General features: G+C 58.9%; 2 protein-coding genes across 2 annotated transcripts; both read right to left on the reverse strand.

Annotated features, from left to right (window-relative positions):
• Positions 1-74: 74 nt before the first annotated feature.
• On the reverse strand, positions 75-3,672 carry B0I36DRAFT_315342 (glycosyl hydrolase family 3 N terminal domain-containing protein). The gene is made up of 6 exons (XM_046152871.1): positions 3,489-3,672; positions 3,179-3,422; positions 2,491-2,954; positions 2,357-2,428; positions 1,691-2,207; positions 75-1,624 (listed from the first exon to the last, which is right to left on the reverse strand). Exons 1-6 carry the CDS (start codon positions 3,573-3,575, stop codon positions 372-374), a joined length of 2,637 nt encoding a protein of 878 aa, XP_046017148.1. The 5' UTR covers positions 3,576-3,672; the 3' UTR covers positions 75-371.
• A 3,174-nt stretch (positions 3,673-6,846) lies between these two features.
• B0I36DRAFT_237465 (uncharacterized protein) lies at positions 6,847-9,288 on the reverse strand (the record flags this gene model as incomplete). Its single annotated transcript, XM_046149537.1, has 3 exons — positions 6,847-8,039; positions 8,142-8,549; positions 8,907-9,288. The coding sequence occupies 3 exons, from the start codon at positions 9,286-9,288 to the stop codon at positions 6,847-6,849; spliced, it is 1,983 nt and encodes a 660-aa protein (XP_046017149.1).
• Positions 9,289-12,627: the final 3,339 nt, after the last annotated feature.

Genomic DNA, 12,627 nt, shown 5'->3' on the forward strand with positions numbered 1-12,627 from the left:
GAGTCCGTACAAGTCAAACATCGCCTTGGGAGCGATAGATGTCTTGTACATGCAGCTAAACACATGAGGATAGCCACAAGCAAACAAAGAGTAATGATAAGTCTATGTACTATGCCTAACTTTGGTCGTAGCTCTGAGATGTGTGTCGGTTCTGCATGTGGTCTGATTCTCATCACATCACGTCCCAGAGGCTCAAATTGTTTCAAAGGTCAGGCAGGGATTTCACTGGAAGACCTCAGTTCTCACAATTGACTAGTCATTATACATTGGCATGCTGGTACTAATTACAAAAAGAGCCCCTCGCCCTCGCCCTCGCTCTCGCCAACCCGTCACAGAGCACACACAACACAAAGCATGCGAAGACTCTCCCTCTACTTGAGAGGCGCACTGAGTGGCAGCTTGCGGCTCGAGCTGCCCACATACACCGTCTTGGCATGCTCGGTGATGACCCAGTTCTGGCTGACGACGTCCCAGTTGCTGACGTCGCGGCGGGTGAGCTCGGCGCAGAACTGCACGCTCTGGCCCGGCGCGACGCTCAGCCGGTCGAAGCCGCGCAGCACGCGGACGGGCTCGCCGGGGCCGCCGAGCGAGACGTATAGTTGCGGGATTTCGTCACCCTCGACTTTGCCAGTGTTGGTGATGGTCGCGCTGACCCGGTACAGCACGTCCCAGAGCTGCGCGTTGCCTCCGGGCTGCTGGTTCAGCGCGGGCCCGGCCGCGTGCAGGGGCTGAGGCGTCGAGTCGAGTGCGTGAGGGGGCAGGAACTCGTCGGCCGTCTGGCCGTAGTCGCTCGCGCCCGAGGCGGCCTGGCCCGAGGACGAGGTGTTGAGATACGGGTAGACAAAGTTGTAGATGTACCGGATCGTGCTGTTCGGGAAGGTGTACTGGCTCAGGTCCGGGCTGGGCTTCTCGCCAAAGGTCGGGGCCGCGGCGGTCTGGCCCGTAGTCGGGGTGTAGGCGGCGTCAGAGACCTTCTCGACAACGAGGTTCGAGTACTCGAACGTCGTCCACGAGAGGCCGTGGCCGAACTCGTAGATGGGCTCGATGTTCTTGGCGTCGAGGTACCGGTAGTCGATCAGGACGCCCTCGGTGAAGTCCTGCTGGGGAGCGCCCTCGCCGTTGTTGGGCTCGTAGAGCACATCGGCACCATAGTCCTCGCGCTTGGCCGCCCAGGTGAAGGGAGTACGACCAGGCTGGGCCCGGCCGTAGAGCACGTCGACGATGGACCGGCCGCTCTCCTGGCCTGGCTCGCCGGCCCAGACAATCGCCGAGACGTTGGGGTTGTCATACCAGTCCGTAAGCAGGACCGGGCCGACCGAGTGGATCACCACAATGGTCTGGTTGCACACGCTCGAGACGTTCTTGATCAGGTCGTCGCCGGAGCCCCACAGCGTCAGGTTCTTGCGGTCGCCCTCGTTGCCGTCGACGTTGATGTATCCCTCGCCGCTGTTGGCGTTGACAAAGACGAGCGAGTGGGCATACTGCTGCGAGACAAGGGTGCGGATCTGCGACCACGCATAGTTATCAAAGATGGACTCGATGCGGGACTTGTCCTGGAGCGCCTGGTACTGCAGGGCCTCGGCAGGTGTGACCAGGTAGGGGAATTCGGCGGTTCCAGAGCCCCCTATTCAACATTCCTCAGTCAGCACTGTATTTATACAAAATGAGCACAGCACTCCAGACAACTTACAGGACATGGCAAGAGTGCCGTCATTGCAGCCACGGTCAGGACAACCGTTAGGACCGCGGGGGTTCGGTCCGGCGTCCTGGCCGATGACAGCCAGGAAGCGAGGCTTGTTCAGGGGCAAGATGCCGTTGTTCTTGAGAATGACGGTCGACTTGGCAGCAGCGTTCCGGATCTCATCTCCGTGGTTACCCTGCACGTCCACGTGGTAGTTGATCTGCTGTTGGCCGTCTTTGGCATAATAGTGCTTGGGCCCATAAGTGCTCTTCGTCCAGCTGTCGAAGTTGGCTTCCTGCACATCGGCGCCAATACCGACCAGGAAAAGCGCAGAGACGATTCTCATGGCCATGTCGTCGATCCGGTACTCTGGAACCGTTCCGTTGAGCACGGCAAGAGTCAAGTTGCCGCCCCAGAAGCTGACACCGGTATTAAAGGCCGAATCACCGGGCATCGTCATATCGAGGCCAGCAAGCGCAGATGACACTCCTGCGTGTTGAGCAGCCCAGTCTGAAACCGTGAAACCCTTGGAAATTTTTTAGCGGATGATCTGGAGGAGAATAAGAAATAGCAGGAAATCAACTCCCAGAAAGTCCAGTGGTTTTCTGGCGCCGCACCAAAAGCCCGGGAGCCACAGGGGCCTGATAGAATGCCGAGTGAGTATGAAAAGCTTACCTGGAATCCCAGTTCGCCCTTGAGAAGGCCATTGAGAGTGGCAGAGTTCTGGCAGCCATACGAATTGTTGATCTATATCATATTTGCCATCAGTCACATTTGCCCCACAATTCTTCGCCCTGAGAGCAACCCACCTGCTGATACGAGCACATTATTGAGCCAACGCCGGCACGGACACCATCGGCAAAGGGCCAGAGATAGAGCTCATGCATGGTCTTGTCGTCGATGTTGCTGGACGAAGACTCATCGATGGTGTAGTTGTAGCCTCGAGCTTCACCTGCTTGGCGGAAGTGTTCCTGCTCGTTGGCAATGTAGTGCTTGAGCGTGGCAATGACGCCAGCATCCTGGATTCCCTTAATGGACTCGGCCGCGGCAACGCCAGTCAGGTAAGGATCGGGGCTGAAGCCTTCCCAGTTGCGGCCGCCGGTAGGCGCTCTGCCGATCGGGCCGGCTACGGGGCCGAGCATGACGCTGATGCCCTTTGCCTTTTGCTCAGCGCCGATGCCGTGAGCGCGTTGGTAGATGAGGCCGCGGTCCCAACTGGCGGCGATGGTCTGGCCGCTGGAGAAGGCCGAAGCATAGTCCGCGAAGCGGGTGCCTACCACGAGCAGAAATTAGCCAGGCTCTGAAGACAATCAACACAATAGCGCAGGTCTTTCTTCGGGGCCGGAGAGGAGATAATCCACTGTTGTAGAGTTGCGAGGAGTTGCGAAGAGTTGTGAGATTGTTGGTGGTGGTGGTAGTTGTGGTGGTGGTTGTCGCTGATTGGCCGCTGGGGTCCCAATCGGGAAAGTCAACACTGTGGCGCAGGGAACCACCTACCGAGCGGGCTGTCCTGCAGACACAGGCTCTTGATGCCCAGGCGAGGGACGGAACCAGTGTTTCCGACACACTGATCACTCTGCCAGCCTGTGCCGGTGGTCAGGTTGACCTTTTCGAGGAGGGTCATCTGGGAGACGAGCTCGCGGGCTTTGGCATACGCCGCTTCCCAGCCGACGGCGGTTGGGTTCATCCACGGCGAGGGATAGTGCGGAGGAGAGTATGCGAGAGACTCATTGGCGCGTGACTGCAGTAGCACGGGTCAGTCCAAAAGTTCGGAGGTCAGGGTCGGTACACCGGGGGCGTGGCGCACCTGAAGAACCGGGTAGTGTTCCGGGGCGGCAGCGACCAACGGCGCCGAGGCCGCGGCCAGGCCGGCAGCGAGCTGGACGGCGCGCATTGCGGGAGGGGGGAAAGGCAGTCGCGAGCGAGACCAGTTGCAAGAGACAAGGCAGCAGCACGTGAAGCAGGTGCTGGGAGAAGCTGTGGAGTGGCCCGTAGCGAGGAGACGGGCAGGGCGAGACAAGAGGGCAGCCTACGCGTCCTTTAAGAAAACAAAAAAAACAGCCCAGCCCTGCCGATCATGAGCTAGTGAGTATCATTGCAGAGGAATGCGGAGGAGCAGACGGCAGAGAGACGGGGGGGTGGACCAGACTGTGCGAGGGCGGATGCAACGTGAGCAGGCTCGAGAGTTTTTTGCACGTCATGAGATGAGGCAGGCAGGCAGGCATGAGCACAGAGGCCCGGAGAATCAAATGTCGATGGCCTGGCCGGGGCAAGCCGGCAGACGCGCACTGTCTTGCAGGGATTCTCCGCACTCGAGCAGCTTGCACACGTCTTCCCAAGGGTTGGCTCTTGCCAGTGTAGCCCCCAGGCAGCCTAGCGCGGCCAGGTACCTTTTCCCCTTCCTCTCCGCCTAGCCATGAATCAATAGTCAAGCATCGGGCAAGACAGTGGGCACGGCACAATTCCATTGTCGGCCCTCCCGCTACAGAGACACGGCCCAATCCGCTCTCCCCCTTTTGCCGTTCGTGCCATCTAGAGCTCGACTCGACTCGACTTTGCTCCGCCGGCCATCACCAAACCACACCCGACAGCCATGTACTATGCTTGTAGGCTAGTCAACTACCGCGCCCCGCCGATCCAGCCACCCGCAGAGCTTGGCCATGTTGTGCCCACAGCGATGAGCGGCGATGATGACGGAGGCAGGACGTGCCCCTGCTGCCGGCTGGGGCCTCCCCGCACGCCCCGCCGCCATCCCCGCACGCCACGCCTTAAACGAACCTCGCCCATCGGCCCTTTTCCCCCCCGGCACCCCAGCCAAGCTGCTCGAATGACACAACACCCGTCCATCTGCACCCCGAAAAAACCTGGACGCCGGCAATTCCAGCAATACTAGTACTGGGCTGTTGCGCGCGCCTGCCGGGATTGCGATGGGCACCCCAGCCCTCCGGCTCGCTCCATCCTGCCCGCCCTGACCCGATTCGCCAGGGCCCCCCCCCAAAGCACATGATCGCAACAGCCGATCCCAATCCCCCCTTGGGTGCATTACACGAACTCGCCCCAGATCCATGCACAGGCACTCGTCCCAACATGGAATCACCGGCCCATCTGGGGAGCTTCTACCCCGCGTCTTTCCCCCTCCATCTTTGCTCTTTGCTCGCACAACGTGCAGCCAGCGCCTCTCGCCTCTCCGGCGAAACCGTGGCTAAACAACACAAGGCACATCCACCCTCGCGGTTCTCTCCACGACGCTAGTTAGCACCAGATGCATCTCCAATGCAACGTTGATCCGGCCCCGGCAAGGCCAAGCGCAAGGCGGTCAACCAGCTTGTGCGCGTGCTTCCCCACAGTCCCGTCCTCGATCGTGTTTCTCGGTCCGCGTTGCCGGCTTCCTTGTTCTAATTCTGGTTGCTGTGCCCTCCCACCGGGCTGGTACTCGGTCCCATCGATACCCCATGCACTCTCTGTTGGCGTCATCATCCTTCTCCCCCCGTCATTCCGCCCAGGCAGCTTTCATCTCAACACTACACCTGCCCTTCTCGGCCTGGCCTCGACTCCATCTACGCGCGGGTTTTCCTACCATCCCGCCGGCACCATCCGAGGACGGGAAAAGTCCAAAGCCCCACGTGAACTTAACCAAGGCTCGAAAGGCCCGAATGCAAGTAAACAGAGATCGAACTTCAGACGGACCCCCGGGATACTCGTCGCCCATCCGCAAGCTGTCCACACAACGAATTTTTTCTTGCCCCGGTTCTGCCACCGATTCTCCGTCCTCCTCTCCCTTCATCTTTTAAGGTGCGCAAAAAGCACGGTCGTCCCTCCATCTATCCAGGCAGGTTGTGTTATGCTAGTATTGTGCGTGAAAAAAAAAACACAGAATGCACCAGACAATATGGGGGGATCGATCATTTGAACTTTCCCCAACCTACCCATCCACCCCAACCGGCATAGAGAGAAAAGGGTCCTCCTCTACATTAAGCTTTGCCATCTGAGTTGTTCTTTGCAGTTTAGCAGTCAGCACTAACGTACTCGGTGTCCTATTGTTCTCAACTAAGTCCTTATACAGCCCTGGACTCGGCCAAATTGCGGAGGCTCCGACGACGAACACATCTGGGCCGACTTGCCGCTCTCTCTCTCTCTCTTTCTGCGCCCAGCGCCCAGAATTCCAAGTGGTTCTCTTGTTTAATTATTAATCCGTCCATGGCATGTACTTTTTGCAAAACTTAGCTCTCCTAGGTATTCATGGGGAGAACACGGACTCATCAACAAAGGCAACTTGTGTCGTTGAGAAATGCCCTGCCCTGTCTGCCCAGGCGCCGCCCCTCCCCCAAAAATGTATCCGCGAGAATACATGGACGGGTCGCTTGTCACACCAATGCAAGGCACTGCACTTTTTATGCATGCAAGCTGCTGGAATATGGCAGGCAGCATAGCATGCGACATTCCGAGGTGCTTTTGCCGAAGCAAGAGTATCAGTGGCCCCTCCCAATCGGGACAATGGCTCATTTGTGTCTCGGCTCCAATCATGTGGTGGTTCAACAGCGTAGACTAGCCTGGACTGGCATTTGACGGCCAGGAACGGGGACACTGAACAAGAGACAGGCGTCTCACTACGTACCAAGTAGGCACCACGATGTCATCATCATCAGAAACAAATTAATATACAAATTTCCTTGTATTTTCTGTAATACTATAACTTCCATAAATTCTGTGGTCTTTAGTTACGCCCTCAATGTCATGCTCGTTCGTCTCGTAAGCTCTAGTATGCAGGAACGCTTCAATCCAAAACGTCACGGCCTTGGGGGAGGAAATGACCCGCCATTGGCCAATTCCCCCTTACGGCAAATGACTTGACAAAACAAAAGAGTGAATGCATTCGCCTCGCTCCGCCATGCAGCAAACAGTAAGTGATCTCGTCGGAGAAAGTGACACAGCTGACAAGGGAGACGGCGAACCACCCGACAAACAGCACGCGCGTCCATATGGCGGGTGCCGCGCGCGACCGCTTCAGGAATGTCACAGATGCCGACGCGACGAGACACGACTCCATGGCGACATTCCAGTGGGTTTTGTGACAACGGTCTGACGCCATCCATAACCAGACTCATCCTTGCTTTGGCCCCAGCTACAACAATGGTAAAGACCGCAAGTCTGCCTCGTCTGGCTCCTTACCAGCCGAGCAGCTCGAGCGTCGCCCGCGCTTCAGCCGCCGTGGTAGGCTGGATCCCCAGCTGCCGGGCTTGAGTACCCTTACGCAGCCGCTGCAGCGCCACGGCCACCTTCCAACCCTCGCCCTCGTCGAGCACAAACATGTATCGCTTGCCCTCCTGGTCGCGGATGGTAGCCTGCAACACGTGAAGGCCGCGATGCTCCCACTTGCCAGAGCTGCTGCCGTTGGCTGAACGCCGCTCGTAGCCCTCGTGCAGCTCAAGACGGCACTCGTCCCGGCAGACATGGAGCAGCTCCGTAAGGAAGGCGTCGGCATCCTCGCCTCCCAGAACCCTACTCGGCCCTCTCGTCGTGGTCCGCCACCTGGAAGCACTCTTCTGTGTGGGCTTGGCCGAGGTGACCTCGGCCGCTGAGGGACACCAGATCTCCATGGTCTTGAGCGTCCACGCCTTGACGTCCCACTCGCGCTGGGGCACGCCTCGCACGTCGTCGTCGATAAAGATACCCTCGGTCGTTATGCGCAGGATAAGCCCATCAGTGACGGGGCCGAACCCAGAAATGAGCTGCGAGGCAGGCGTCTTGGAAAACTGGTTGAGAAACGAATACACGGCCTTGATGACAATCTTGTCGGGGTCTTTGGTCGTGTACGGCCTCCGCATCGATGGTGGTGGGGTGGACCGCGCCGTCGACTGGGACGCAGCATACGAGGACTCGGTAAACACCGTCTCGCCAGATCTCCGCCGGTTATGCGCTTTCGGCTGATCGTATGGGCGGTACGAGTAGCTCGACGTTGCGTCATCATCATAGGTACGGGCGGACGGCGGCGGCGGGGGGCGCTTTGCCGAGGCCGGTGTAGGATTCGGCCTGGCCGGCGACGGAGGTGCCTGCGCCGGAGCGGGTTGTGCCTGCACGGGCGGCTTGCCATTTGGCCATGGGTTGGTCTTCTCGCCCACGGACGAAAAGGCATACGTGCTCTTCCTGACGGTCTCTTCCTTGGCCTTTTGCTCCTGCAGACGAGCCTCCTCCCGCTCCTTGGCTTCCCGCTCGAGCCTCTCTCGCAGAGCCTTCTCCCTCTCGAGACGCTCTCGAAGTTCTCGCTCTCGTGCCTCAGCCAGCCGAGCGTCCCTAACTTCTCTCTCGCGCTGAAGCTTCTCCTTGAGCTCTTTCTCCTTTTGTTCCTTCTCCCGTTGCTCTCGCTCTCGCAGTTCTTGCTCCAGCTTGGCCTTGAGTTCTGCTTCAAGCTTAGCTTTCTCGCGCGCGGCGGCCTCCTCCTTCTCCTTGGCCGCAGCCTCACGCTTCGCTCTTTCGCGGGCCTCTTTCTCACGTAGCTCCTTGAGCCGTCTTTGCACCTCGTCCTTTCGCCTCTGCTCGGCCTCCTTGGCCTTGCGCTCTTCTTCCCGGCGGCGCGTCTCCTCCCGAGCCTTCTCCCAAGCGCCCTTCGGCTTCTCCTTGGGTGGATCCGCCTTCGGAGGGTCCGGTTTAGGGGGTTCAGGCTCAGGCTTAGGCGGCTCAGGCTTGGGTGGCTCAGGCTTTGGAGCTTCGGCCTTTGGAGGCTCTGGTTTCGGCAGTGCTACTTTTGGTGGCTCTGGCTTCGGGGGCTCCTGCGGCGGAGGCTTTGGCGGCTCGGGTGGTGGCGTAGGTGGTCGGGGAGCTTCCTTTGGTGGTGCCGGCTTTGCGGGCTCCGGCGGTGGCGGCGAAGGTGCTGCTTTGGGTGCCTCTTGTCGAGGCGAAGGCTTTGGTGGCTCCGGGGCCCTTTGCTCCGGCTGGGGTGGTGACTGGTATGCCTGCTCCTGCTGCTGCCACGAAGGCTTAGGCTGCTCATTGCGCGGTGTATGTGGCGGTGGTGGCGGCGGCGGCGCAGATTGCTGGTGCTGGTGCTGATGGTGCTGTTGTTGTTGATGATGCTCATGGTGGCGGTGTTGTTGATGAGCATTTCCGTTCGGACCAGATCTAGGCGGAGGCGGCGAACCGTGAGGCGGTGGAGGTGGAGGAGGACCATTGGGGTCTGGCGCAGCGGAATGTTGCTGGCCCCAGAAGCCGGAGCTGTGAGAGTAATAACCTCCAGCCCCAGGTCCACTGTTGCTCCCGTTCTTGCCGCCATTGCCAGTGTTCTTGTCGTGCTGGATCCGGCCGAGAGCCCAAGCTCCCACGCCGACAGCAATCACGAGGATCACCATTCCCGCATCGCCCATTCCCTGGAAATTGGCCCACCAGGACCGAAAGGCCGGCGCCATGCTCTGCGAGAGCACGACAAGGACCAGGGCACTGGCGAAGCCCGCTGCGAAACTGTTGATATTGGGCTGCAGGGAAGGCAGATAGAGGAAGCCTGATCCGGACGAGTGTGGAGGGATGATGAAGATGTCATATTTGCCGGGTGGCAGATTTGGGTTGGCCGTCTTGGGATTTGTCCCATGGGGCGGAGGCGGCGGTGGTGTGTCCATGGCTCACGGAAAGGCCTGGACGCAGGCGCTCTCTGGGGGCGGCTCGGCAATGTCAAGGTTCGTCGGTCCGGCACCATGCAGCAGTGCTCGCCGACTTGGTCATGCAGATATCGAATGGTTTTCTTGCTTTCAAGAAAGCGCCATGGCAACCTCGCAAGGGTGTGGAATAAGGTCTGCGTCGAGCGACGGTCAGAACTTGGCGAGGCAAGAGCGTCGTCAAGCGAGATGGAGGTCCCTGAGCTGACTGAGGAATCAGAGAAGCAAGCACGTCTGGTTGCCTGGGCGAGCTGTCGTGTGTTTCGTGCTCGGAGATTTGAATGCAAGAGATTGGTGTATGTACCGAGGAGAGTTGGGCAGGCAGAAACAAAGTCCCTGAAGGAAACGGGAGGGTAGAAGCTCGGGCGGTGGTCGCAGGGTTGGTGGCAGTAAATGAGGCCGGGCACCCCCCCATGGAAGAAAAGAAGGGGCGGCCACGAAGATCACAGGTTGGGCTGCAAGGCGGGCCCGGGCACAGGCTCAATGCGGGGAGCTCGGCTGCCAGAAGTGCATGGAAAAGAATCGTGAAAAGTGCGGCCAAAACAATCGAGGAGCCCGGCGAGGTTAATTCGAGCGGAGGGGCTTGCTGCAGCGCTGCGGACACGTTTTCGCCCGTTGGCGTACGGCACCTCAGTCAACCCTTGTTCCTCAGGGGAGTGAAATTGTGTGTTTACTTTTGGCGGCGGCGGTGTTGCAGCCGCTCGCAGGGGCCAGCTTGAGCGCGGCGCTGTCATTGGCTGGAGAGGGTGGTGCCTGTTGTTGACATTTGCCGAGCGCAGCACCAGTTTGACAGGCGCTCCTTTCCCGCAGACCCCGCCGCCACTTGGCCACCCACCCACCACTCTATTTTCCAACGGCTCCCGGCCAGCCAGGATCAACCTCGCTGGGAATGGAATGCGACAAAGGCCCTGACTGCCTGACTCTCCCTCCCGCGCGGGACGAGCTGGTTGTGCTGGGCCGAGCTTGCTCAAAGACTTGCTTGTTCGACTCGTCCCACGCAACACTCAAATCGCCGGCGTCGGCCCGCATGCAGGTGAAAGAATGGCGACTCTCCACCAATGCTTGCTTGACAACAAATCCGCGCCTCGTGGGGAATGGTTTCGTCTGCTTTGCCCCGCCACCGCTAGACCGCCTCTGCATCTGCTCTGCAACGCGCTGCCGCGGAAACCATGTGGCCGTCGCGAGCTGATTGGGTTCCCCGTCAGCCACTTGCGCCTGTCGTAGTCGCCTGGGCGAACGATGCCGTGCTTTTCGGCCTCTGGCGATCGCCATATAGGCCAAGCGCGGCACGACCAGTCATGGTCGCTGTTGTTCCCGGTTGCCGGGCAACGGCCTAGTGCCAACCAGCAACCCTCGCTTGGCCTCAGCTTTGCACGACGGGGAAGTCATCCGGGGTTGCGCTAATAGCTCTAGGAAATCACTGGTGCTCATCATAGGGTTCGACGATAATCATGTATTGCCTCGGGCGAGCCCTATTTCGATCTGGTGTTGACGGTTCTGCCCTGTCCTGTCCGCGCTAGACTACGACACGCGGGGAGGATCCAAACAATGCGCATTGTGAGCAAGCACTGCTCCACAAAGTTTATTAGCCCATTCACAGCGGTGACGTAGTGCGTCTGCCATCCGATGCCACCACATCGAGACATGCATTCCTGGAAGCTCCAGGTGTTACCACACCACGCTCTGCGGTCCGGTCCGCTAATGCATGCCGCCCTGTTCTGCATGGACTGGCAGCTTCATGCCGCTGTCAAGACGAAGAAACATAGGGGTTGCGATCTGCGTAGCCTCCAGCTCGGCTTGGGGTGGCTGGACTGATTGTGTGCAATTTGTTCCTCTCTCTCTCTCGCCAACGCGACTCTAAGTGCGCTCTCTCGATCAACATTGACGTGTACATTCATGAGCTGGGGCATTCACAGCTTCGAAGTCGCAAGCACCAGAATTTGATTTTTGCCGAGGTTCGGCAGAACAGTCGCGCAAAATGACCTCCAGGGGTGTGCAAGCAGTGCAGCTTGAGAAGACCGAGAGAGGCTTGGTCAGAGCTACCGTGAACGGTCGGAAAAGTGAGGTGTAATTATCCCACCAAGATGCCTGGACAACAATGACTTTGCAGCAGCAACACAGGAACGACTATGGGGCTCCTGCAAGCTTGACAGGACTTCAGACGTGGCTGCTAATGTAGCGAAGTATAGAGTCCCCAAGATTAACGAAAAAGTCCTAATACTTCTTGTCTGCGCAAGTGTGAGTGAATTGACCGCACAACAGACAATGTACTAGGCCTTCTGATCTTGGGCAGAAGGAGGTGCTGGAAAGCGACCCGAACCTATCGCCAAATCGTGGCTTTGCTGCTTCTGTTACAGACAGCACGGCATTCAATTACAATCCATGTAGTGCAGGGATTTCGCCAATTCTGGCAGCCAAATATAGTACTGACCGCACCCAATTTCGTTCTTGGGGAGTGGCTTCTGAACACAGCACTTGTATAAGTATACCCATCGACAGACTGTTATCAGCGTGTGACATGATAAAAGGACCTCGAAAGGGGCGGAGCGTCCGAGATCAAGTCCGCGTTCATGGTCAGCCCCCGGACGATGACGCGGCCTCCCATCACGGACGGTTGCACAGCACGCGAAGCTGCACGTGTGGTCCAGACAGAGACGGACTGGCTGCATTAGTTATCGAGAGAGCTGATAGGAGGGCCACACTCTGTTTTCCTGCTGTGAGCACCGAGCTGCGGAATCCGCAGGACATTGAATCAGTGTCTCCAGCACGCAAGAGATGGCCCTTCAGAAGCGGGGTGCCGCCTGCGCGGTACACCAAGGGCTTCCCACTAAGAGGTCGACGCAAGCGAGCCCCAAGCACAGGCTTGAGTATTGGCTGCATCCCCACGCACGGGCGTGTCGTGCCTGAGACTTTGCGACGTTGCCAGATCTGGCAAAGGCCTATCAGAGGCATCGTAGCATCGCGAGCCTGTTTGGGCAGGTTGGTAGTTGAGATAGCACTTCTAAGGGCCGGCGGCTTTGAGTGCTCTGCTGGGGATTCCGCGCAGGATCTGTCTGTCTGTCTGCCTCTTGTCTGCGGCGGCAGTGGCCAGCCGCCCAGCTTCGACTAACTGCCCATTGCCCACCAGGTCAGTGATGCTGATGATGTTGGTGATGATGATGTGGATGGTGATGTTGCAGCCATGCCTGGCCAAGGTGCCATGCAAAAGAGCCAAGAGATGGTGCCCGCGTCGATCGTGGGGTGCCGCAGCAGCGCGCCCAATGAGGCGGCGTGCCGGCCCAGCGTGTTTCGCGAGTGCCGGCG

The sequence above is a fragment of the Microdochium trichocladiopsis genome, assembly GCF_020744255.1.
Source record: "Microdochium trichocladiopsis strain MPI-CAGE-CH-0230 chromosome Unknown B0I36scaffold_2, whole genome shotgun sequence".
Lineage (NCBI taxonomy): Eukaryota > Fungi > Ascomycota > Sordariomycetes > Xylariales > Microdochiaceae > Microdochium > Microdochium trichocladiopsis.

Coding starts and splice junctions, on each gene's coding strand:
- B0I36DRAFT_315342 (XM_046152871.1), bottom strand. CDS start 3,575: ATGCGCGCCGTCCAGCTCGCTGCCGGCCTGGCCGCGGCCTCGGCGCCG. Junction 3,423..3,488: donor AACACTACCCGGTTCTTCAG/GTGCGCCACGCC, acceptor GTGCTACTGCAG/TCACGCGCCAATGAGTCTCT. Junction 2,208..2,356: donor AGGGCGAACTGGGATTCCAG/GTAAGCTTTTCA, acceptor AAAATTTCCAAG/GGTTTCACGGTTTCAGACTG.